The sequence below is a fragment of the Ovis canadensis genome, chromosome 6 (genome assembly GCF_042477335.2).
Source record: "Ovis canadensis isolate MfBH-ARS-UI-01 breed Bighorn chromosome 6, ARS-UI_OviCan_v2, whole genome shotgun sequence".
Classification (NCBI taxonomy): Eukaryota; Metazoa; Chordata; class Mammalia; order Artiodactyla; family Bovidae; genus Ovis; species Ovis canadensis.
Genome location: NC_091250.1, coordinates 61,411,376 through 61,437,985, shown reverse-complemented (window position 1 = coordinate 61,437,985; position 26,610 = coordinate 61,411,376). Strand labels below are relative to the sequence as shown.

At 47.5% G+C, this 26,610-nt stretch overlaps 1 protein-coding gene across 5 annotated transcripts; it reads right to left on the bottom strand.

The window, feature by feature from the left end:
- On the bottom strand, positions 1–26,610 carry SLC34A2 (solute carrier family 34 member 2). Of its 5 annotated transcripts, none has more exons than XM_069593793.1 (13): positions 26,488–26,610; positions 15,119–15,233; positions 14,881–15,015; positions 13,779–13,907; positions 12,236–12,379; positions 10,950–11,061; positions 8,598–8,793; positions 7,610–7,705; positions 7,084–7,204; positions 5,760–5,927; positions 4,124–4,240; positions 3,903–4,027; positions 1–2,371 (listed from the first exon to the last, which is right to left on the bottom strand). In XM_069593793.1, the coding sequence occupies exons 2-13, from the start codon at positions 15,228–15,230 to the stop codon at positions 1,745–1,747; spliced, it is 2,082 nt and encodes a 693-aa protein (XP_069449894.1). In that variant the 5' UTR covers positions 15,231–15,233; positions 26,488–26,610; the 3' UTR covers positions 1–1,744. The 5 variants fall into 5 exon arrangements, with proteins under 5 accessions (XP_069449894.1, XP_069449897.1, XP_069449896.1 ...); XM_069593796.1 differs by having other exon boundaries at positions 15,137–15,233; positions 26,488–26,532; XM_069593795.1 differs by lacking the exon at positions 26,488–26,610 and adding an exon at positions 25,849–25,984.

Sequence of the window (26,610 nt, the reverse complement as noted above, 5' to 3'; positions counted from 1 at the left end):
TTTGGGGTTTTATCTTTATTTCTCTCACTTCCCACAACCAGTTTTTTAAAAAAAGAAACAACGCAGGTACAAGGATCCAATTTTTTAAAATCAGAGTACAAAGAGGACCACAGCCCTGCCCAGATTTAACTTACATATTTACATATTTGGAGAGGTGTGTGGTGTGGGTGTGGCTGCAGAAGCACGTTTAAAAGGCTGTATTACAAAATATACAAAGGTGGTCTTTCTTAGTAGAACCTGGCCTGGTTTCCAAATGAGAGCGCTACATAACACAAATCACAGTACTACTTACTATATAACTTACAAAAAATGCTGTACAGTTGCAGGAGTATAAATATAGAGTATAAATGGCTCTGTTTGGGAATCTGATTCTACACAGGGAAGGTCAGGGGAAGGCTCAGTTTGGTATCCCAACCTGCTAAAGTGATTGAGAAGCTAGAATGGGGAAGGACAGGGTCTGGGAGCATGGCTGCATTGATCCCCTTTCCCAGGCTTGATTGAAGCTCACTCACTCTCCAGGGAGAACTAGGTTTGTTCAGGGTAAGAAGCAATGGCAAGAGGTGCAAATAATAATACAACGGGGGCTCTCAAAGGCACAGAGAAGGCATCTGGGCCAAGAAGGAGCACACTTCTTGGATCCACAGACATGCATGCACCCCACTGCCACTTGATCATGGTTCTGTGGGCAGTCCAGCCATGCCCTGGTTTCTACCCTCAGTGAAAAATTTGAAGCTTTGCAGACGTGGAGAGAGGGCACATGAGCAAAGTTCATTTATGGATGGGACTATGAGACAATGTCTGGAAAAAGGTTCTGGCTTTGAGGGAAGGAGGGGTGGGTGCAAGTATGGGCGGAAGCTGACCCAGATAGTCATTTTGTACAAGGAGCCAAGGGGCACAGAGGGCTGTAGAGCTGTCCTACGCTCAGGTGCTTTGATTCAGGGGGCAGAATGGAGGGGACTCAGAACCGGCCGGCATATCTTACTCCAGAAGACTCAGCAGGGGTGATTTTTATCAGCTCTAGGCTTTAGCCAGAACATATGCTGGGTTAGCTGGGTTAAGAAGCACCCAAGGCTCTTGTGGCAGAGATGAACCATCTCCCTCAAATGTTCCCCAATTCCCAGCACTCATCCTCCACCTGCCAGCTCAGGGACAGCACTGATCTTTTACAAAAACCCTGCCAGGGGATGTGAGGAGCACTAAGAAGGGGAAAAGGCCACACCGATGGTCTTCTCCAAGTCCCAGACAGTTACACCATTTCCCGTGAATTGGGCTGCCCTTGGACTGTATGGGAGCAGCTGCTCTTGGTTGAAGCAGGTCTTTGATAAAAGAGAGATGCCTGAGCTGGATCATAATAAAGAAAAGTGTACATGAATATGCACCTCTGAGAACCTTCCTTAAATTCCTCCCTTGGGGCTTTTCCTTTGGAAGAGGATGGTCAGGGGGTAAAAAGCCCTATTGACCAACCCAGCTGTGTGCTGGGGAAATTGCGATCATCTCTCCGGCCAGGTTTCACTAATTCTCTTTCAGTGTCGTTTTGTGCCTTCCCGAGCCTCGAAGGCCCAGGGAGCGTGGGGCTGGGATGGAACTACTGTGTGGGCTTGATACACTGGGCCAAGGGAATGAGAGCTGGGATGGATGTCATTTCTCAATGGGGAAGGAATTCCCCTGAAATGGAGGAAGAACCAAGAGGGAGCCAGAGCGTGTGGACTATGGGGCCCTCCTCCCGTCTCCAGGCAGCCCCTACCTACAAGGCTGTGATGCTGGAAACGATTTTGGTGCCTGAGGCCTCCACTTCACACTTAGTGACCCCATCCTGGGCCTCTTTGTCCATGGCCAAGTTGTCGAATGCCTCAGGGGACTTGACCGGCTCGTCCTTCACCTCCTCCAGGTCTTCGCAGCACTTGCTGCAACGGCAGCACCTGGAGCAGCCGCACAGCCCGCAGCAGACGCGGCAGCAGACGCGGCAGCAGCAGCAGCAGCGCCTCTGGAAGCAGCTGGTGAGGGAGGTGATGAGCTTGTCCCAGGGCTCCAGGGAGCGCATCCACAAGGGCAGGAAGTCCCAGCTTCGGAGCTTCTGGGGCAAGGAGCCAGGGCAGCAGGACTGCAGGATCTTGAGGACCACCACCAGTAAGATCACAAGGACGATGGGCGACGCCACGCCCACCAGCACTGGCCAGCCAAGCAGGGAGAGGCCGAACACCCCCAGAGGGATCAGGAGGAAGAAGATGATCAAGTAGACGATGGCGAACCAGCGGTACTTAGCTGAGACGCTGCCCAGCCCTTTGGCCAGGCGGATAGGCAGGCGAGTGAACGGGATTGGGTACCACAGGATGATGCCTGAGATGTTGAAGAAAAAGTGGCACAGGGCGATCTGAAAAGCAAGGGGTTGGAGAGGTGAATGGGTCTGCCTCACGGAGAGAAGAGGGCGTCATCTAGAAGTGGAGTCATGGGTCTTCCTCACCTTCATAGCTCAGCCCAGAGTGGGAGGGATTACATTAGCTGAGGGCCTAATGTGTGTCGCTGGGGGGCGGGGGGTGGGGGGTGGGGGATGGGTGGGGAGGTGGGGGAGCCGGCCAGGTGGGGAGAGGGGAAGGCAAGGGAAGTGACCACCTGAATCACAGTTTAGTTTTCAGGGCCTGAAGTTTCCGTTAGGCAAAATCTAACAGTGAACTTTGAGAAATTGAGGCACTATGAGGTTAAGCTATTTTCCTCAAATCATACAGATGGGAGATGGGATTCAAACCCAGATAGCCTGGCTCCGGAGGCCATACACTTTGTACTTTCTTATATGTTCCACCAGGAACTGTGCATGATGTTAGGGGCTTTGGACCAGCCCTATCCAATGCATTAGTCACTATCCACTGCGATGTGGCCTAAATGTAAAATACTCGCTGGATTTCCAAGATTTAGTCCAAAACAATTGTAAATGACTTTCCACATGCTATGGAGCAACTAAGCAAGCTTGTGCACAACAATTACTGAGGCCGCACTCCACAACAAGGGAAGCTACCACAATGAGAAGCCCACTCAAGGCAACAAAGATAGCTCCCACTCACTGCAACTAGATAAGGCCCATGTGCAGTAACAAAGACCCAGTGCAGCCAAAAGCAAATTAATAAATGGATTAATAAATTAATTTTTAATAAAGGAATATAAAATCTCATTAATATTAATTACATGTTGAAATGATAATGGTTCAATCAAACACATTATTAAAATTAATCTCCCTGTTCCTTTTTGACTTTTAAAACTAAAAGTCCTAAAAGTTTCAGATTTCACGAGTGATTCACATATTCTATACTCATTCTATACTTTGGTCAACAGCATGGCTTTAGACAGAGCCTCATCAGATCTTTAAAATAATCCTACAGAGCTAGAGATTATGGTCCCTGTTTTTCAGATGAGGGAATTGATGCTCAAAGGTTAGGCCACCTGTCTACGGGCACTGGGTGTGTAAACGGGGGACAGTGATTCAGACATCAAAGGTCATCCTGCCCAAGGTCACCTAGCTGATCCAGGCAAGGCAGATCCCCCTGATTCTTCTCAATGCCAGGCTTAGGACACAAGTGACCTCCCATTGTCCAGGCAGAGTTTGCCAAGAGGAGGGCAAGGAGACAAGAAGTGGTATCTATGTTTCTGGAATACCCTTTCCTCCTCCAGCAAAACAGCCACCTCACCTTTGTTTAAACAACCTCTGGTGATGGGAGTCTGACTACCACCCTAGGGAGCAGGTGCCTTTGGTTGTTCTTAAATCTGTCTCCCTGAGGCATCTCCACATCACAGTTTTGGACACAACAGAGAAAAGCTTGACTTGGTTACTTGTTTAGAAACCATGTGCTTACAAGACCATGGATGGGTTTGGATCCCACCCAGAGCCCCTGTTCCATGAAGCATTTCCTTACCTGGAGTGAGCTTTTCAAAGTATTGCCTGGGCTGGCTAAGGCGGCCAAGATGGCAGTGGTGGTGGTGCCAATGTTGGCACCTAGCGTTAGTGGATATGCTCTTTCAATGGATATCACACCGATACCTGGGGGGGTGAAAATACAAAGCCCGTGGCATCAGCCCCAGAGGATGGCAGGAGACGGTATCAGCAGACAGAGGGAGACTCAGGGGAGAGACTCACCGATCAGTGGGGTCATAGCAGACGTGAACACAGAGCTGCTCTGAACGATGAAGGTCATGCCTGCCCCCACAAGGATGGCCAGGTAGCCAGTCACCCAGCCAAAGGGGTAAGGGAAATCTGGAAGACAGAGGATAAGAGATGCATCACAATCCTTCCGGAGGAGGCGTGGGTTGGGAGGCCCAGCTGGCATCTCACTAGGACCCAGGCAGCAAAACTGGGCCAGGGGTTTGAGTTGTGTAAACTCCTCTCCATACCCACACAGAAGTCTGAAGCTGCAAATTGGATTTTTTTAGCATTTTTTCACCTTGCATATTCGAACAGTAGAAGTAAGGATGTGTTGCCAAGACAAAAACACGTATTCACTGGAGTTCTGAATGCTGAACCCATCTGTTATGCATGGAATGTTTGTGTCATTTCCCCCACCCCAAATCCATGTGTTGAAACCCTAACCCCTAATGTGATTGTATTAGGAAGTGAGGCCTTTGAGAGATGACTAGGTCATGAGGTTGGAGTCCTCAAGAGTGGATTAGTGCCCTTATAGAAGGGAGAGCTTGTCCACGTGAGGACATGGTGAAAAAGCAGCCATCTATAAACCAGGAAGTGGGTCCTCACCAGAACCCAACTGTGCTGGCGCCCTGACCTTGGGCCTCCCAGTCTCCAAGACTATGTGAAATAAATTGCTGTTGTTTAAACCATCCAGTCTGTGAGAATTTGTTACAGTGGTTGGACTAAGTGAAGTTGCTCAGTTGTGTCTGACTCTTTGCGACTCCATGGACTGTAGCCTACCAGGCTCCTCTGTCCGTGTGATTCTCCAGGCAAGAGTACTGGAGTGGTTGCCATTTCCTTCTCCAGGGGATCTTGCCAACCCAAGGATCAAACCCAGGTCTCCACATTGCAGGTGGACACTTTACCCTCTGAGCCACACTAAGATGTCACCCAAATAACAACAAAACACTCTGAGCATTCAGACTCTAGCTTTCCTCCTGTCTTGGTCTCCCAGTGCTTCATACCCTCCACTTAAAGGAGCACTGAGGATGTGAAGCAGCTTGGAAGCCCCAGAGACCCTGTTCTTGGCAGCACCAGTCCAGGACCATGCCCCGCATAGCCAACAAGCACCCAGAGAAGAGTCACTCAGTTCACCCTCATGACAACCTTGGGAGGCAGACATCCTCAGCCCCATTTCACAGGCAGAGTTCATGGGGTATGTTTTCATTGGCCAGACTCTCAGCAACAGAGTCTCGCTGGCTGTTTCAAAATGCTGATGTATTTCTCCAGAACCACATTTTCTTCCCAAGAGCTGAAGGGAAATAAGGGTCACAGTGGACTTCTGGTACCCTTTATTACCTAAGGGATCCTGACGGACTCAGTAAAGTCCTGGGCAAACAGGGAACCTGGTAGGAAGGAAGGCCTAACTCACAGCAATTTGAACTTAAGCTGGCTCTTTCTCAAGACCTTGCAAACAAGTGCTCCTCAGGCTCCACTCAAAAGGAGGATTTCGAAGGCAAGTGGCATTGTAACTTTCACAGCTTCTCAAAGCCAAGACAGAAACTCCATGTAGAGGCTGTTGCTAGAGAATCAACAGGAGCTCCAGTGACACCACCCCTAGAAGGTCCAGAGTGAGAGGCGGCAAGCTTACCAGTGTTGATTGTCTTCTTGATGACAGCAGCCACCTGCCCCCTGAGCACAGAGCCCAGGAGCTTGACAATTAGGATCAGGCAGGTACAGAGGATCAGCAGGGAGGCTATCAGCAGGATGACGCCAACAATAGCATCTGAGAGGTTGAAATTCACGAAGATGTGTTGGCCTGGAGAGACCACAGACAGCCCTTGTTAGGAGGGCATGGAGCCCCTGACAGCCACAGATTGTTATTTATTCCCCAACATCCTTCTGTCTCAAAGTAACAGAATCTTGGTTGTCAGCTTGACACAGGGCAGCCCAGAATAAAGACCGCTCTTTCAAGCCTCCCTTGCAGCTAAGTAAAACCCTGAGGTTATGCTTAGGCCAATGGGATCTCATGAGGGTGAAGATGTAGTAAAATCCAGGGGCAGACTCAAACCTCCAACTCCATTCTTCTGCCTCTAAATCCCATTCCACGTTTTACTCATGATAACGAGGATACCTACAAGTATTCAAGGAGCAAATTGGGGCAGGAAGGGCAAGTCAGAGTGGGAGCAATTGTTAATTATAAAACTGCTTGTGTTTTTTTCTTTTTAAAATCCCTATGTGTCCCCATGATGATTCCAGAAAAAACATGGTTATTTTAATGGATGTACAACAGCAACAATACAAGAGGTGATACATTCATATGATTCTGTGAGGTAAACCACAACTGGAGTAGTAAGGTGTACGGCTCAGAATTAACGTGGGGATGCATGGAGAGGAGGAGAGGCAGAGATATGCAAGTGGGCACATAAGGAGTAAATGATTAGAAGAACTAGCATCAGGGCCATAAAAGTCCAGAGGCAACAGTACAGCTTCTTAAGGAATCGGAGCATCAATGCTCCATCTGAAGCAGCAAGCTCACTGCTTTGTTCACTACTATAGCCCCAGTGCCTCAAATGGGGCCTCCTGTACAACAGCGACTCCTGACTCAAGGGCGATGGTATCTGTTCTGTCAGGCTATTATCTCCCTACAGTTACTGCCAGATACCAAAGCCCATGGAGGGAGTGCTCTGGAATCTGTTGTTGAGTTCTGAATTGGCCTGGAATGGCCAGAAGAACTTAGTTTCAGGTCCTAGCTCTTCCCTTTACAGGGGGACCTTGAGCCTGCCCCCCGGTCCCCAGCCTTAGTTTTTTCTGCCATGAAAGTTCACAGCTCACTGTCCCATGTAGGACTGGTGTTCAGTGAACCTCACTGCCCTTCTTTCCTTCACTTACTGGGGCTCCAGACAGATAGGAAATAACCATCATCACCCCAGACAGCCTGTCCCAGTGGCTGATGCTCTGTGAGTTCCACTCACACTTGGCAATGTTCTCCTTGTAGGTCACGTTCTTGATGGTCCAGGTGTACAAACCATCCGTCCAACAGAGAGAAGGGGAGGTGCAGTTCTCAGGCGAGGGGACGGTGACATTTCTCTCAGTCTGGGTGGCAAACATGAGAAATACTATGCATCGTCTACAACCCTCACTTCTGGTGGGGCATGGAGGGAAATTCGGGGCATCAGGGGAGACTCCTAAGTGTGGGGTACTTTCACAAGTCCCTCTATAAATGGAAGCGAGGTGGCAGCCAGAGATAAGCCCGGAGACATGCACATAGTTAGCCAGGAATGACATGTCCACGATGTGGGCTCGTCCTGTCTGTCCTACAGCATGTTTTTCCATCTAGAAATCAGCAACTTCAGGATTCTCACTGGCTAGTTTTGACTTTTCAGGAATCCTCAATTTTTCTTTCTCCTGACCTTTTATATGCCCAATCTGAAGGCAAGATCTTGCTTTATCCAGTACAGACAAAAGAGCTAACCCAGCCAGCAATTACCAGAAACTTACCACGTTGGTAAAAGTTTTGCACCAAATCTTGATCATACTTTTGTTTTGGACCGACTCATCATTCATTGCAATTTGGTTGAGAATACTTTTATCCAGCTGAGGAGAGCAACAGACAGAAGAGAGTCAGCCCATTGTCAAAACTGATGTGGGACAGATGTTAAGCTGGTAAGAGGGGCTCTGAGGACATGAGCCAGATTGCAGCGGTGAGACTCACCCTATCTGCACTCTCAGGGCAGAGCAGAGCACCTTGATGTCAGTGGGTGCTCAATAAATGAAGGACTGGTATGAACAATGGACCTGTATCTAGGAAGCGTGCAGTAAAAGATTCATTGGATAATCAAATAAGAGAAAAAAAATGAAGCTAAGAGTGAACGAGCAAGGTCCAAGCTGGCCCCTTCTCCCCAAGGCAACATCTACAAAGCCTTCTTTCATTTACTTCAACAATATGGACAGACCCTAGTGAGCAGACAAATAAAATGGGAGGAAAGGCAGTCAACTCTTCCTCTCTGGCTGTGAGTAGGATGTGACTTTAATCAGGGAGGCCAGGGGTGCCAAGGTCAGAGGTGGGAATGAAGTGTCCAGTGGACAGTCCTTGAGTCTCGAGAAGCACTCACTACCACCCACCACTCCCACGCTAATAAAGATGACACACACGTGCTGAAGTCACAGAGATAATAAATGCCAGTTACTCCAGGAGAAGGGGATGGCAGAGGACGAGACGGTTAGATAACATCACCAACTCAACAAACGTGAATTTGAGCAAACTCCAGGAGATAGTGAAGGACAGGGGAGCCTGGTGTGCTGCAGTCCATGGGGTCACAAAAAGTCTGCCATGACTGAGCAACTGAACAACAAGAACTCCACCCCATCTGGTGTTCCTGAAGTTCTGCCTCCCTTGGTTTTTTTCAGAGGCAGCTAAAGGGCAGTGATTACAGACCCTCATCCATCTCTTCCATCCCACTTATCTCTCTGCAGAAAGCCAGGTTACCTGGATAATGAGCTTTGTGAAGGGATCTGTGATAACTTTCAGAAGTTCTGGGGCTTCCTCTCCATTCTTGAAGTGGAAGCTCTCCACTACTAAGTTGGTCAGGCGCTCCAGGTAACCGGTGGCGGCCTCCAGAGGCAAGAGCACCAGCACGGAGAGCCAGTTGAAGAAGTCATGGACGGTGGCCCCCGCAAAGGCCCTGCAGGAAGAGAACCCCACCCCAAGACAGATCAGTGGCTGGGTACCATCTAGGCATGTCATCACTCGTATTATCTGCCAGGTGTCACCTACCTATATGCATATAGGTATACAATCTCACTTTTCTTCTTACAGCAATCCCCAAAGTGAGTGGTATTAATAGTACCCTCTCCCCGCCCCACCGCCATTCATCAGATGAAGAAATTGAGGACCAGCAAACAGAGGAATTGAAGATCACTGCAGCAGTGCTGGGTCCAGGAATCTCATCTCCTACTGCCTGGCAGAACATTTCCCACCAGATTAGACAGTAGACAGTTTGCTCTGTGTAGGGGAAAGGGAACTATCAATAGAGGTTATTTTGGCTGCAATTATTAACTTAGCAAGTGGCTGTTTGAAAAAACTTCATCAAAACTACTTCTGAATCATGCATACTGAACACAATTCTTCCTTTAGAAATTTGCAATTTGTTTGCAAGTACAAATTTTTACTTATGCTTCCTGGAGAGGGTGATTTAAGACATTTTCATACACTGCTGACTCAAAGTGTTACAAATATTTCTTTGTAGTTTGGAAAACTGTTTAAAAAAAGCCTTATAGGTGTTTGATATAGTTGTTGTTTCAGGAATCTATCCAGGAAAAAATGACCAGAAAAGAAAACACATCTCCAAAAATGTTATTGAAAGCAATCTATTTAAATATCTCAGAGGGGGGTGAGCTAGATTGATTATATTCTATGTGTACACACTTTCATCTTTATATATCCAGAGGTAAAAATTAGTGTAACAGTGAAAGGAACCCAGAATTTCCAATAAGAAAACCTGGATTGGTCCCAGCTATGCTCCTCAGTGTTACTCTTTGTGCCTCTATATTAATAAAATAGTACATAGAAATGTCTACTCAGTTTCTTAAGATCAAATTAGCAAACACACCCTGGGTGATACGTATTATAATTTAGATCTCAGAACATTTTATCACGGACCAGGAGTTCAGCTATGGTTGACAGAAACTGAACGGCTGAGGACATCCGATGCCTGCCAGTGTACCCGTGGACGAGGGATGGTGTTTACTGACCACCCCCACCAGCCTGTTTAATGTCATCTGTCTGATGTGACAGCTGCAGAATAGCTGGTGTACAATATTATATAAGCCCAGGTGTTCAATACAGTGACTCACAATTTTAAAAGGTTTTACTCATTTATGGTTATTAGAAAATATTGGCTGTGTGTCCTGTAGCGTTATTTTATACCTAATAGTTTGTACCTCTTATTTCCCTACTCCTATCTTACTCATCCCCCTTTCGTCTCCTGAATGGTAACCACTAGTTTGTTCTCATATCTGTGAGCCTGCTTCTTTGTTTCATTCATTAGTTTGTTGTATTTTTTAGATTATACATATCAGTGATATCGTGCAATTCTTGTCTTTCCCTGTATGACTTATTTCACTTAGCATAATGCCCTCCAAGTTCATCCATATTGCTTCAAATGACACAAATCTGTTCTTTTTTGTGGCTGAGTAGTATTCCATCATATGTATATGCTTGTGTGTGTGTGTGTAGATGGATCACATCTTTCATTATCTGTTGATGGACACTTAGGTTGCTTCCATATCCTGGCAATTCTAAATAATGCTGCTATGATCATTGGGGGTGCATTGTACCTTTTTAAATAGGTGTTTTTGGCTTTGTTGGATGGGGACCGTTTTACTATTATAACAAGCTCTGGAAAAACCCATAACCAGTCAGAAGAGAGGCTGGGAAATTGTGTTTAATGGAAGCTTTAGGAAGTTATAATTATTTCCAAGTGAGATAGTAAATGCTATTCTAACTGGCCTTGTTTTAACTATGCCACAGGTCAAGCTTCTGGCTAAAACTTGTATTCAGGCAGCCCTGACTAGGTGCCAGGCACCTTGCTAAGTATTTATCTATATGATTGTGTTAATTTCTTTAGGCAACATGGAGGTTGATAGATTCTGTTATCCGAGCTCTGCAAATCAGGGAGCTGAGTTACCAACTGATAAGTATGTGATCCCAGCCTCCAGCCCTGCTCCGCTGTAGAGGTCCAGGGATAACAAACATGCTCTCTTGTCAATGACAGTTAGGAAACCTCGGCCACCCCTATATGGGCCTGGTGGTGGCCAAGGCTGGCTCCAAGCCTCCTACCTTCTGAACTCTTTCCGGTCCCCTGCCTGCATGAGCGCCACGATGGTGTTGGTGATTGAAGTCCCAATGTTGGCCCCCATGATAATGGGGATGGCAGCATTCACGGGCAGCACTGGAGGGTGGAAAAGAATAAGTCAGCAAGTTAGCCAAGGTGAGGAAGGCATATTGGCTGTGTTCCTGATGTGGCCCAAGGCAAACTGACTTCATTCAGGCTGGTAATCCCCTAAAGCACCAGGTCTTAATCTCTTTAGGGTCTGCACCTCACTGTGAATCTGAAAAAAACTTGGGCATCTCTCTATAGAAATAGGCATGTATGCCAAAGAAGATTAAAAAATTATAGCACTTAATTGCAGGGAATTCAGAGACTCCACAAAGCCCTCCTGTTTAAAAGTTTCAGTTTAAAAGTCTAAAAGTTCCATTCTAAGTCCCTCTGTCCCCCCATTCCAGATGGCACGGTAGCTTAAAGGAGACTAGGAAACAATGTATAAGGACTTGTGTATTTATTATGGAAAATTTATGGTAATATCTTTTTCTCACAAAATTAATACATTGCCATACATTCTAATGTATAAAAGTATAAAAGTACAAATAAAAGTATATGTTATAAAAGTATTAAGTATAAAAAATATAAGTTATAAAAGTATAAAAGTACTTTGTGGAAGTAAAGGATATTTTTCTAATTTTGTCCTCGAAAAGTTGTTCTACTAAATTTTAGATAAAAATACTGGTTTGGGTTGGAAATTAATCAGTTCAAACTGGCTCCCCTCAGAGGGTTTGTCTCAACATAGTCAGGGCAAACGTTGAGTGGGTTCAAGTTTGTAAGTCAAGTCCCCAAGCTCAGATGCCTCAAGGCCAACATGTGATGTGATTACATGAGGTTTTATTCTTAGCCCTGAGAGCAATGATGGACATGTTCTAAATTTATGTGGTTCAATATGGCAGCCATTAACCACATGTGATCCTTTGAAATACAGGTCTTGCAGCTGAGCAGCTGAATTTAAGGTTAAATGAAACAGCCACATGTAGCTAGTGGCTACTAGACTAGACAACACAGTTCTAGAGAATTCGGAACTGAGTCTTCAAGTGTTGGGGCCAATTATAAGGCTCAGCCCTGCCTGGGAAGGGAAATAGGAGGCTGCCCACAGTCAAAGCAGAGCACATCATAATTGGACAAGTTAGGAAGGTAATGGCAACAAGCCTGGACATATTCAGAGTAAATCCCAGCCTCCCCAGCTGACCAGGGAAATGCCTGAAATGTGTCTGGGCTCACAGGTGCCTAGACTCACGTGAGGAGGCCACCATACTGACGACGATGGACGTGGAGGTGCTGGAACTCTGCACCAGGACCGTCACCAGCACCCCAATCACCATCCCCGCCAAGGGGTTGGACATGATGGAGTTGTTGTTGAAGAATTTCCCAGCTACCTTTCCTGAAAAACAAACCCATAACCATGTAATGGACGTTAGGTGGGCGCTGAGTGACCAGCCTCAAGTTACTGGCCGGCAGCTGTAGGTACCAGCCTGCGGACTTGCTGGTGGTATCTCAGGCTTCTCCCCAGTGCTGCTCTAATCCCACCCACCCCTGTTCCTCTTGTCCCTTCACCCTGCACCTTCCTATCTACTTCAACCACTTTCATCAGCAAGCCCTCCTCTTTGATCAAGAATCTGGCCTCAGCTCTGTACTTCTGTTTGATGAATGCCAGTGCCTCTCCTGATGGCCTTGTTCTGGTTAGGGATGTATTCCCAACTCACAAGATTTATCCATGTAGATCTTCTCATTCTTCTCTATCCAACCCCTTTGATTCAAGCCCCTAGCCCCAGTCCATAACTGAACACTAGGAGCATCACTTGAGAGTGTGCTCTGAGACCATCAATCCATCCCCCCAGTTAATGTTTAAAAGAAGACTGAGAGTGGGATGCCTTGTTTGAGAGGCAGCAAGGCCTCTTGCTGATGCTGCGTGGGATAGGGGCAGACCAGAGTGGCATTCAGCAAGACAGTCTGCCCCTCACACTCCCGCAGTTCTCCTAGACCACAAAGATGAGTTCTCAAGAACAGAACCAAGAGATACAGAAACCTATGGTCTTCCATGTCACCAGATCTCAGTTTGAATCCCACTATGCCAATTTACGGGCGGTGAAACCCAGTGCTGGGTGAAAACCTTCTAGAGCCTTGGCCCATTCCTCTGTAGGTAGGAAGGACTTTGGGAAGGAATGTTTAAGACAATGCCCTTATGTCAGCAGGCACTTAAAGGGCTGGCTCATACTACTGTTGCCCATCAGGGATAGGCAGGTGACCAAGCACACAGTAATTTCACTTCCAGATCCCCTCACCCCTCACTTCCATGCTCAGTCCTGGGAGGTGTTTAGGCAACTGCAGTGAAAGCAGATCCCCCAAGGGACCCCTGTCCTTCTCCAGCAAAGGACCAACTTTGATTTTTAGTAGTTGCTTTAGCCTAAGAACACTCTTAGTCAATAGTCCCCTCCAGTGGGGAGGCCCCAAGACAGCCAGAAACCCTCACATAAGCCTTCAGGTCAAACAGCTTCCTGTCCAGGGATCACAGACAAACACAAGGAGCTGACGGCTTGCCCTTGGCATTGGCTCTGGCCTGGCCTAAGCCACTTCAGCCAGCCTATCATAACCCTCTCATGACCATTGGTTTTCTCTTCTGTAAATTAGGGGCATGACTTCAGATCATCTCAGGTGACTTCCATTTCCAGAACACTCGGTTAGACTGCAACTGCATAGGGCTTGCTGAGCTATGGCTTGCTGAAATAAATTCACCAAAAACACCACCACCACCCTGGACCTTCGACTTCTTCCATCCATACCTCCAACCAGCTGGAAGGCACTGCTCAGGACATCCAAGGAGCACACGAAGAAGTAGAGAAACACCAGAAGTAAAATAAATTTCCCAATCCCTTGGAAGATGCAGAGAATCTTCCCTTTGGTGTCTCTCTCTGGAGGAGGGGAAAAGGCATGGCTGAAACACTGAGAAGTTTGACAATGAGCTCAGAACTCCCCCAACTCCCCTCCTAGCCGGGCAGCTATAGTCTTAAATCTAGCAAGACCTAGCAATGGGATGCATTCATGGCTGGCTCTAGTTTTCAAATTAATTACCACTGGAGTCCGTTCAGTTGAAACCTGTGGTGAAATGTCTAAAGGATTGGACTCTTGGGAGGAGGGGGTTGGTGAGGTCTGGGGCACACACGGGCAAGAGCAAGTGTCACTGATGAGCCACTTAAGAGCACTTGCTCCCTGCTAAGTGCGAGGTCAGAGATAAAGGCTTTTCTAAGCACCTTCAGAACCATACAGAATATTTTCAACAAAGTGGCTGCAAGGTAGCAATCACAGCCTCCATCTGGGGAGGGTCTGGGCCCTCGTATGTCCTGGAGGGCTACATCCTGGGCTATCGCTTTCTCCACTCACTTTTAAAGTGATTCTCATGTCCTCCCTCCCAGCTCTCTTCTCCTTCTACCTGACCTGCAGACTGACCTTACTGTCTGGAACACAAGTGCGGCATCTGCTTGCATCCCTGCTGTTTTGTCTATGTAGACTACTTTCTATAATCTCTCTCTGATGCCCACACTGAGGTCTGGGGACCCCTCTTTCCCAACCCCCAGGGGTCTCAGAGAGGGGGCCTCGTCTATTTCCTGCTGCATCCACGGCACTGGGCAGTGCCTGGGACCTGGTTCAGCACACAAGGAGCTACAGAGTCTGGTCTGGTTATAACCTCGGTTCATTTGTTGAATGAATGAATGAAAGGATAAAAGATCCCCCATTCATCACAGGAGGCTTGACTCTTAAAGCCAGGACCTTTGCTTGAACAATCAAAGGGAAACCATGACACCAAGGTGACACTGTAAAGATAGTGATCTCAGTCTCTTGCCAAAGGGCAGTCCCCTCCCACCTGCCTCAGCTGCCCTCATTTACCTGACCACTTGATCCCCGTGTCCTTAAGCTCGGGCAGGTCCCAGGGGTCTTCCACCTCGGTGGGCTCCTCGATCAGTGCCGCAGTGGAATGAGACGGCACAAGTTCTATCTTGGTAATAGGTGCGCCGGTGTCATCTGCCCAAACAAGCAGAGAAGGCCATGAGGAATGAGGAACCAGGCCTGGGTCTCCTGCGGCCTTCCCAAGGGGGCCAGCCCAGGGTTGGAGGGGGGCACTTACCTTTTTCAGTCTCCTTGCCTTTCTCAGGCTTGGCAGACTGGTCACCATCGGCCTTCACAGTGTATTTCTCCGAGGTAGGCAGGGCATTTCCCAACTCAGGCCAAGGAGCCATGGTCTGTGATAGGAAAATAGCTTAAAGAAGCAGCCACTGAAAGGAAGCCCACTCAGTTTCCATAAGAAGAGACAGTGGTTGCAAAGATTCATGCTTGTACGTCCTAAGTGTGGACCCTTAAGCATCGTATTTCATGCCTCTGGAGGCCTCCCTCCCTCGCTCACCCAGGCTGTCATTAAACCAAACCACTGTTTTCTATGTTTCCATCCTAGCCTCAACTCTGTACACCAGCTGAGCCTCCTTTGGTTGCTCTGCCTTGGTCTGTCACGACTCTCTCCTTTAGTCAGAAGGGGAACACGAACCCATTCATCTTCATCAACTCGTGATACCACTAAGCCCTCACAATGATCCAATGGGCTCCCCGTCTGCTTCTCATGAAAGGACAAGCTCACCTGCAGATGTGCAACAGACCTCACCTCGTGGACTTCTGGTCTGTGTCAATGCTCGAATACACTCTGCCTGCTTCACCTGCCGCTGGGTCCTCTGGAAGCATGATATATTAGACCTGGTTCAAAGCCCACAGGTGCTCCTTATCAGTGGGCCTATGTCTAGGAGAGACCCTTTAGGCCTCTGAGCCATCTATAAAATGGGGACAATGCTCCCTGCTTTGTAGGGTTATGAGATTAATGGTTATGTCCAGAAAGTGCCTGGCAAATAGTAGCAATGATTACTAGGCTATGCTGCCTGGATTAACAACTCTTTGTCAGAATCACATTCTTCCCAGCCTCTGATAGAGACTTCCTCACAACCCATTTTCTCAACAAAGCCTATCTCAGCTCCATGGAGAGGAAACCTGGCTCCCTACACGCTGGGACATCCACTACTTGCAGTTCTTGTCTTGACACACTTCAGACAATGCAACCCGAAGGACTGGAATAAACAATTCACAGAAGAGGAAGTACAAGTGGCTCAAACACTTATTACAAAGTAAGAGTTTGGCTTCATTAATGACCCAAGATATGCAAAACAGTGAGGTGAGTTTCAACTATCAAATTAGCAAAAAATAAAAATTTAAGTATAATGTACCATTCTGGAGACAATCCAGTGAAATGAGCACTGCCGAAGTTCTGGAAAGAAGTTGGCAAATGTCTAAACCCTATACATATTTCATACATCTCTGACCCAGTAATTTCACCTGTAGAAATTAAAAATCTAGGGACAGTTGTTTTTTTTTTTTTTTCCTCAGAAAATCAAAAGTACTGCCTTGCTCTGATCACCTCTTTGGAGAGGGTTTCCCAGAATCTGGCTCTGTTTCCTTCCATTTTTCTTCAACAGAAATAATTTCTGCTTGTCAGAAGGTAAGGTCTACCAAAAAAGGGGCCTTTGTCTTGCTCTAGACCTTGCATCCTCAAGGTCTAGAGCTCTGCCTGGGACGTTGACTGATGGATGAATGTAATGCAAACCAAAATGCACTCTTATTTACAGGGTCAAAAATAAAAACCGGAAAACTACTGTATTGACTATGGTGCATCCACGCAGCAAAGAGCATGCCATTATAAAGAACCAGCAAAACAAACTAAATACAACCTCAGGAAAATGTTTTAGAAAACTTGTGAATAGAAGGCATATTTATGTCCCATTCATAGCATGATTGTGATAAGGATCCAGAAATGTTCCATGGGGTACACAAGGTGTGGTAGGATTGTCTGCAATTTTTATTTTCTTCGAGAGATGCAGCCCCATCCCCAAACTCACAGAAGTTAAGTGATTCAGGAGCACTTGTATGGTTACTGTCACTCATACCGATAAAGCCAGGAGTTAAAAGAAGCTGATTCTGTGAATTCCCATCATGAGAGGATTTCATGCATTTGTTTGGCCCAAGGAACTTTCCCTGTGTGACTGTAGACCATGGCACATACTCCTGTGATCAAAGCCAACATCCTGCAGTCACTGGCTTCCAGGAAGGCGCAGACCAGGTCTTTCAGCTTCATAAGCACCCAGCACCGGGCCTGGCACCTAGGCTTCATGTGCTTTCTGAAAAGGATGCTGGGACCTGCCTAGCCAGCAAGAGCCAGTAGCTGTGCTCAACCTTACCACTGCCCATTCGGAGAAGTGTTGTGATTATTCTGCCATTATATGGCTTCCCAAGATGAAGAACCGGCTTTATAGCACAAGGAGCTCAGCTCAGTGCCCTGTGGTGACCTAGAGGGTTGGGATGGGGTGGGCAAGGAGGTCCAAGACGGAGGGGACATATGTGTACAAATAGCTGATTCACTTGTTGTACAGCGGAAACTAGCGCAACACGGTAAAAGAATCGCACGTGCATTTCTGCTCAGCCGCGGCCGCCTCTTTGTGGCCCCATGGACTGTAGCCTGCCAGGCTCCTCTGTTGATGGAATTTTCCAGGAGTCAGTTGCCATTTCCTCCTCCAGGGATCTTCTCAACCCAGGGATCGAACTCATATCTCCTGAATCTCTTGCACTGGCAGGCAGATTCTACTCCTAAGCCATCAGGGAAGCCCCAAAAGCAATTATACCCAATTAAAAAAAAGAAAAAGAAAAACTCAGGTACACGGAGATCTGTGACTTGCCTAAGGTCCCACATGGCAGAGCCTTGAACCCAGGTGAGTTTCCATCCAGTGTCCTGCAGTACAGCTGACCATCCTACGTGGGGCAAAGCCCACTGCTCTCCAGGCCTGCTGATGCGGCACCATTCGGGGTGTGCTGAGAGGCAGCTTACAAGGCTGGGCCTGGGCAGGGGAAGTGGGGTGAAGCTGGGTGGCTGGGGAGGAGAGGCCAAGGCTGATCTGGGAGAACTTCAACCTCAGCTCAAGGCTGCCACATCTGAAATGTGGATTTGAAATAGCTCTGAGGTTAAAAAGAAAATACAGGGCTGGCTCTAGGCTAGGTATTATATAGCACAGAGGTTTAGAACCAAACCCCAGCTCTGCCCCAGATACACTGAGACTTTGGGCAAGTCACTCGACTGCTCTGTGCCTCTGTTTCCCATACATTGGAATGTGGTTTATGTTTATAAACCACTGGGTTACTAGGCAGCTTCAATGAGTTAATTTCTGTACAGTAATCTGTTCAATAAATTGATCCTCTTAACTCCTCTTATCAACACTGCAAGGGGTTCATGTTTTTCCCATTTTATAGATGAGAAAACCAAAGCACCCAGACAGATGAAATCACTTGGCCCAAGGTCACAGGCATGATTTGAGAGTTTCTCTGACTCCAGAGTCCACATGCTTGCCTCTCAATGACTGTATGACCTGGAACTCTCCTGGAAGGAGTGAGTTATGCATTAATAGCATCAAAAGTGATATCTATCTGATTAAAAGCCCAACTCTAGACAAATGGAAAAGATGCTTGCTTTCACGCTCTAGTGGAAGTCAGCATCCCACTTACTCCACACAGAATCCAGGGAGGGGACCTTTTCTGGTGGCTCAGAGGTAAAGAATCCACCTGCCTGTGCGAGAGACTGAGTTCAATCCCTGATCCAGGAAGATCCCACATGCCTTAGACGCCTGTGTGCCACAACTACTGAGCCTGTGCTCTGGAGCCTGAGAGCCACAGCTGCTGAAGTCTGGGCACCTAGAACCCATGCTCTACAGCAAGAGAAGCCCCTGCAATGGGAAGCCTGCACACCACAACTAGAGAGTAACGCCAGCTCCACAACTAGGGAAAAGCCCACGCAGCAACAGAGACCCAACACGGCCCAAAATAAAAAAAATTAAAAAAAGATTCAAGGGAGGAAGTGAGTTTCCCACAGACTCCAAGCATCTCCCACCCCAGATATTTGTACAAAAGCACTTAGCCTGCATCCAAACCACCTAACTACACTGTTCATGGACCATTTATGTGGTCAGCACTTAGACATCACCTTAACTTAAGTCCAACTCATTTCCCCATCATTCCCAAAGTTCCCCTTGGTGGAACTTTGCTGTTTATGTGACTCCTGTCACCATCAGCCGAGAACCTCCAAGTCAGCTCTGACAGCTCCCAAACCCAGCCAGCACCACTGTGCATTTCACCTGGGAGCAACTTGGTTCCTGGTGTCTGCTTCCTTGGGGCCACCTCCTCATGCTGAGCCTCTGTATCTCCTGCCTAGAGGGACACAGCAGCCTGTTGAACTGATTTGGGCCCCAGCCTCTCTCTACAGCTTAACTTTCCCAACACACAACTGTGATCGTGTGCAGTCACCTCTTTATGGCTTACTGCTCCCCAAATCGGAGAAGGCAATGGCACCCCACTCCAGTACTCTTGCCTATAAAATCCCATGGATGGAGGAGCCTGGTAGGCTGCAGTCCATGGGGTTGCTAAGAGTCGGACACAACTGAGCGATTTCACTTTCACGCATTGGAGAAGGAACTGGCAACTCACTCCAGTGTTCTTGCCTGGAGAATCCCAGGGACGGGGGAGCCTGGTGGGCTGCCGTCTATGGGGTCGCACAGAGTCGGACATGACTGAAGCGACTTAGCAGCAGCAGCAGCTCCCCAAATGATCCCTGGCCTTGGTCACACCAGCCTAAAACTGGGACCCTGAACCCTCTCCTCTGCTTCTGCCCAGGCATCCCCCCTGGCAAACAGAAGACCCTGCCCCCATCTTTCTCTCCACCTGTTTAGGCTCAGCGCAAGCCCTCTCGCTCCCTCCTGCACCTGAGTTCCCCAGGCCTCTTTAGTCTTGCCCTTCTCTAAGGGTGTGTCCTGTCCACGTGACTCACCTGGCACTCACCACTATCACACACCACTGTGATATCTTTACTTGATTTCTGATAACAACAACTCCCATTTCAAAGAGTGACAAAGAGGTGCCAGGTGCTATGCTGGTGCTTGACACATATGTCACTAAAATCTTTAGGCAAAAGAGGAGTCATGAACGTGCTGTGCTCAGCTGCTTCAGTCGTGTCCGACTCTGTGCGATCCTATGGATTGTAGCCCACCAGTCCTCCTCTGTCCATGGGATTCTCCAGGCAAGAATACCAGAACGGGTTTCCATGCCCTCCTCCAGGGGATCTTCCTGATCCAGGGATCGACTGGGTCACCTGCTTTGCAGGCGGATTCTTTACCACTGAGCCAAGGTACACATTTCATCATGAACACTGACATTTGCAAATGGGAAAAATCTGTGATTCCAAGACATCCAAGCAACTTGTTCAAAGTCACCCAGTAGGTGAGTGATGGAGCCAGTTTTTAAACACAGCTCTACCTGTCAGGGAGGTTGGGGCTCTGATCAAACATATCCTTGATTGGGACATAGACATATCTTCACAGAGCACTACTTTCACACACATAAAGGGGCAAGGGAATGTTAAATGACTTACACTATTAATGCTAAATGATGTATATTTGATTAACCCTATGAAGGATTATTGTGATGATCAAGTGTGTGATCAAGCCCTCAGAACCATGCCAACATATTGTAAACTTATGTGATCATCAATGATCATACTAAAACAAGCATGGGCATATTATAGAATGCAAAATGTATATAGGGGCATTTTGAAGGGAAAATTTGGTAAGTCTATCACCTCTTTCTGTTATAATCTGAATTCACTCTAGAGCTATTCTTCTCTTACGGACATTTACACTGCCTTCTCAACTAGAATTTAAGCTTTGGAGAGCTGGAACCTTGTTACACGTTTTTCTCCCAGAGCTCAGCAGACCACACATAGTAGGTACCGTACATCTGTGAATGGAGAAGTCAACATCCAGGGTCTACTGAAGGAACACCTTAGATCCACACTGATCATGGCTAGGAAACAAATCATGCCTGAATCTTATGATGAGTGCTTGCTCCTCATCACCATATGCAAGCCTGTTTGGCCAAGATCTGTTGGATGGAGCAGCTGTCTCAAGAAGCTACAATCTGGATGTCATAGCAGCCCAGCTTGGGAAATTCTCATCAGCAGTAGGTATTATTTAAACTATTCCCAGTGACTGGATTTGACTAATCAGAATCATATTCTTTTAAGGGGCATACAAAGTAGCGAATTCAGAACCAGACACTTCCATGGCCTGAAATACAAGTAATTCACAATAATAAAAGCAATGGAATGGGCAGACACTCATTTCCACTGAACTGGACAGAAGGGAGAGTAGCATATGGCCACAAGGGATTCAACAAACTATAGTGCCTTGAATACTTCCTCTGTGTGAGGCCTGTGCTGGCTTCATTCCTCTCTGGGTCCTCATTTCCTATTAATCAGCATCACCAAGAAGCAAAGGCAACATTCTAACGGAAGTCTCTACTCTTCCTTCCTAGAAATCTTGCTTCCCCTACTCCAAGTTCAACCATCTGTCCCACGCCCAAATCCCCTTTCCAGACACATTCCTGATGAAACAATCATTTTCCTACATCCAGTTCAGTAGTCCTCCTTGTCCTTGGCTTCTGCATCTGCAGTTTCAACCAACCACGGATGGAAAACATTCAGGGGAAAAAATTATTCCAGTTAGTTCCATAAAGCAAAAGCTGAATATGCAGCACACAGGCAACTATTTCCATAGCGTTTACATTGTATTTACAACTATTTACATAGCATTTACACTGTAATCTATCTAGAGATGATTTAAAGTATATGGGAGGACCGCATGGGCTATATGTAATTACACTATTTTATACATGGGACTCTGCAGATCTCAGGATCTGTGGTAAGTCCTGTAACCAAACCTAGCAGACACTTGGGGACCACTGTACTTCACTGTTCAGTACATTCATCTACTCTACCGTCACTCACTGGGTGTTCACGGTGCTAGCCACTTGCAGGAAAGAGAATGCGCAGGTCCACATATGCACGGCCCCCGGAGGGCCAGGCAGCCAGGAGCCATCTGACCCAGCCCAGGGCATGCCGAAGCAGCTGGACAGCCCCTCCCTGTCCTCCCCACCCCACAGCTCAAGATGTTCTTCTCAGCACCTAGAAAGTGGGGAAATGCAGGCCACCAGGTACCCACCCATTGCACTTGGCAGTGTGGCCGCAGAGTCCCTACTCCCACAGCCTTCCCAGTCACCAAAGCCTCAGCACCCTGAGCAGGCTGACCCTGCAGATTCCAAGTAAAGGGGGACTTGGAGCAAACGCACCATGATTAGCCCTGAGACTAGAGAGCTGTTCAGCCTGCTGCTATCACAGTGCCTGGCATACCACCCGGAAAGAGAACCATGCGGCAGGGGAGGGCTGGCTCTGCAGAGCCCTGCCACTTACTGTGTGAGACTCTGAGCCTCAGTTTCATCTTTTCAAAAATTAGGGACAATGTGTCTCCCTCCCTAAATAGCTGTTATTAGACTAACTGATTAATGAGTGTAGTTGAGGCCCCGAACAGAGTGCCTGGCAGAGTAAACACTCAGCACTTTGTGAAATGAACTGCATCACAAACAACAAATAGACTCAACTCCACTTTGCCCCAGCCCATAAGTTCATCTCGGTGCACAGCTGAGTGAATCCCGGTAAATGTTTGTGCGGCCACTGAATTCGAAGGACGTAAGAAAGAAGGATCTAATGTTTGTTTTGTGATGCGGGAGTGTTCTATATGATTTGTGACCTCATTAAATCTTAGGATAAGGAGATCTTCTTTCCAGTTTACAAAGAAACTGAGGCACAGAGAAATTGAGAAAGTTTCACAGCTACCCAAGGATCATGCTAAGTTGCTTCAGTCGTGTCCAGCTCTTTGGGACCCCGTGGACTGTAGCACGCCAGGCTCTTCTGTCATTGGGATTCTCCAGGCACGAATACTGGAGTGGGTTGCCATGCCCTCCTCCAGGGGATCTTCCTCACCCAGGGATCAAACCTGCATTATGTCTCCTGCATTGGCAGGCAGGTACTTTACCACTAGCGCCACCTGGGAAGCCCAAGGACAAGAGTCTAATTTGAAGCCAGGACTGCTGGTTCCAAAGCTAGATGGCCTTTCCACAGAACCCCACCAAGTGTCGAGATGGAGGAAGGAGTTAGATATCCTCCAGGCCCCATCAGAGCAGTAAGGCACCTACCTCGGGTCCAGGCTCAGTGGGGCTCTGAAGGTGTCTGGGATAGCTAGCTGACTGACGCCTCTGCAGAGGTCAGGCTTACCTAGTCATTCAGACAGCTGGAAATGCCAGTCAACATACTCTAAGGGTAGGCTGCTGACTCCCCACAAAGGCTCAGGCATACTAAGAGCCTGGATTTGGTGTTTATGTCCAAACTTTAGGAGGCTCAGCTGAGCAGGACAGTAGGCACTGAATGAGCCTGATGGAAGATGTAGACTGAATCTGAGGCCACTGCTCCCAGGGGTGTGGCAGACACTAGTGCCCAATTCCCCTGGGAGGCGCTTCGGCAGTCAGAGGGCCCTTAGAGCTTGTGGTCCCCTCCAAAGGCTTTCTCCCATCCCCCTCCCTCTGATTCAGCTGTTCCCTCTCCCCACCTTCGCCCAAGGCTGTGCTCTCCTACTACCTGCCAGAAGCAGAGAAGGATTAAGTCATCCCTTTTGGCAATTTGGTGCTAATACTCAGAAAAATGTTTTTTATTGCCCAGGTACAAGATGAGTGACTCTGACTACACATCTGCTCCCTTTCCCCCACCCTGGGCTCCTCTCTACAATTGAGCTGGCTGTACTGATAACTCTTTTGGCTCAACTTCCTGCATCCACATGTGTATACGATGCCAAGAGGAACTCTTGAGGGCCAAGGGGAAAAAAATCAACAAAAATTGCTCAGCCCTTCTCAGACCTGGGCAGTGGGGAAATGTAAGGCATCTGGCAGTCACCCAGCCCCTACGCTTTGCATTGTTTGAGCCTCTCCAACCAGGACCTGTTCTGGGGCCACCTCCGCTCAGAACAGCAGTAGCTCAAGGCTATCTGAAGAAGTGGGGAGAGGAGGAAGGAGGCAAGGGGCATCGTCCTACTGAGAGACCGAGACACACAGGTGTTTTCCCACCAGGTTGTGACCTCTGCAAGCACAGGGGGAATGACCCCATTCCCTAGCATGCCGGACAGTGTCTGCCAGCCAAATATTTCCAGAGGGTTTTGTGCCAGGCCCTGCAGTAAGCCCTGTTAACAAATTAATCTATTTAGTCTCACAAGCACTTGATGCATTCCTGTCCATTTGCTTGAGGTGGCTCAGACAGTAAAGAATCTGCCTGCAATGTAGGAGACCTAGGCTCGATCCCTGGGTCGGGAAGATCCCCTGGAAAGGAAATGGCAACCCACTGCAGTATTCTTGCCTGGAGAATTTCATGGACAGAGGAGCCTGGTGGACTATAGTCCATGGGATCACAAAGAGTCGACACAACTAAGTGACTAACACTTTTTACCTTAGTATCAATGCTATCCCCCATTCTACAGGAAAGGAAACTGAGGCACAAAGAATTAAATCACTTTAAGTCACACCAAGCCTGTAGAGACAATTCAAACTTGAGTATTTTGACTCCAGTGGTCTCAATATGCTTGAGATACATTTTCCTATACTTTGAAAGAATGACCAAGAATTCAAAGATTCCCGAGGATGGTGGTTACTTTCCTTCAACTTCCTCTAAACGTCACAAAGATAATCCCTGGAGAACAGAATGGGGGAGGAAGGTGTGAGAGACAAAGCAGCTCGGTTTTACCTCGATGAATGGCTTTTAGACTTTTGAAGGCATGAACTAATAGGATTTTTTAAAGACATTTACACTATCACTTTAAACTAAGACCCTTTTAACCAAACCACATTTGCCCTCATCTGCACTTCCAATTTATTTTAAAATAAATCCTATAATTAACTTATAACCATATTATTTTTGCATTGTATGGAGGGCGTTAAAAGAGCTAATTCATAAAAGATAAACATCTTAAAATGCATTGTCATCTTTTTGCCACCTTCTTTCCACACACTTTTGCATCTTTAAATTCACTAGAATTAATTCCACTGGGATGTCCTGATTACTCCCTGCTGACACTGCCTTTCTGTTCCCAGGGTGGAGCTGGGGGGAGGGCAGGACAAAGGCAGGGTGGAAGGTGGCTAAGAAGTAAGTTTATTTCAAATCACTGATCCTGAGAAGCTATTGTCTTCATTAAAGTGAATTCAAGCAGTACATATGCCCACTTAGTGTCTAACAGCAATAAACCAGACATCCATCCTCCCCAAACCAGGAACTTATTTCAATGAAATTGTTGAGTTGACTTAGGGTGGATTTTGGTGGGGGCAGTTTAGCACTGAGTCTTTACAAAGCATGCACTTCTAGCCACCAGTTCCCAAAGTTACAAAAATAGAGATCATTATCAGCTAACTGGCTGGCAGGGGCTAGAGATTCAAACATGCTCAACAATCTGAAACAATGGTCACTGCCATGAGGCACACCTTTTTTAAAGAATACCCAAGGCAGAACAGATTAGAGGGTTCCAGCCCAGGAGGAGAGTGGTGTGGAGAAGAAAAAGTCCAACAGGGCTGGAGCAAGCAGAGTTAACCCAGATCTCATGATGAACCCAAATAGGGAGGAAGAGAGGATTCTAAATGATGAAATCCACAAGCTGCTTCCATGAGATCAAGTTTGAGAAAGCTGCCTCTTCATTAAGGGAATAGGAGAGACACTCAACCTCAGTGCCAGCTACCCAGAGAATCTGAAGACTGAATTAACTCCACTCCACATGCCTCCCTCTTCCTGATCTGGAGATGTTTGATCTCCCCAACACAACTGCACGTTGCCCACACCTCCCCAGCCCCCCACCCTGGTACCTCCAAAAACACTGGAAAACTGGGGGCTCCGTTCTCCCAAGACAAGCGGAAGGCTGGGCCCTTTGCTGATGCTCCCTGTGGTGATGGGACTAGCAGACCAGGACTGTGTCTTGCAGCCACTTTGGATAAATAACCCTGCAAACTAGAACAGCAGCGTGTGGAAGTCACACTACATCACTGGACAGCCACCCAAACCTGGACTTTTCGCAGAAAAGACAGACTTTTTTGTTTCCCTTCTTGGAAAGAGGGGAGGAAACTGAGGCCTTGGGGCTTACAGGGACCTGCCTCAGATCACACAGCTAGTTAGTGACCAAAAAGATAGCCTAGCTGTCCTGATTCCTATGTGGCAGGAATCCCCCCACATCTTTAATTTTAGAATCCCCAAGTATGCCACCACTAATAGTGTAGTCACTGGAATTGAAATAACAGCAACAGTAATGACATTAAGAAGAAAAAGAAAAATCTGAAAGTGTGGAGAAAGTTACTTTTTCCCCTCTTCTGTAGCCCAAAGAGAGCCAAGTTCCTTGAGATCAGGATCGAGGGAGATCTAAAAGAATTGCGTAAATTAAAAGTGAATTAAGTTTCTTTCAAGAGGCAGGAGAGAGGAAGAAGCGCCCAGACCCCAGCGGCGGTACTCACTGGCGCTCTCTACGCAGGTAATGAACCGGAGCAGGCACCCAGGTGGAGCCCGGCGCTCTGGTATATATAGGGAAGGTGTTGCGCAAAAAGGCCGGCGGCAGTCATCACGCCCCTCGCACATTC

What these genes read in the sequence shown, in the direction of transcription:
- SLC34A2 (XM_069593793.1), bottom strand. Translation starts at nt 15,230, where the DNA reads ATGGCTCCTTGGCCTGAGTTGGGAAATGCCCTGCCTACCTCGGAGAAA. An exon ending in GCAAAACTTTTACCAACGTG is followed by an intron (nt 7,205 to 7,609) that starts GTAAGTTTCTGG and finishes TTTGCCACCCAG; the next exon opens with ACTGAGAGAAATGTCACCGT. An exon ending in CAAGAAGACAATCAACACTG is followed by an intron (nt 4,241 to 5,759) that starts GTAAGCTTGCCG and finishes TCTGTCTTCCAG; the next exon opens with ATTTCCCTTACCCCTTTGGC.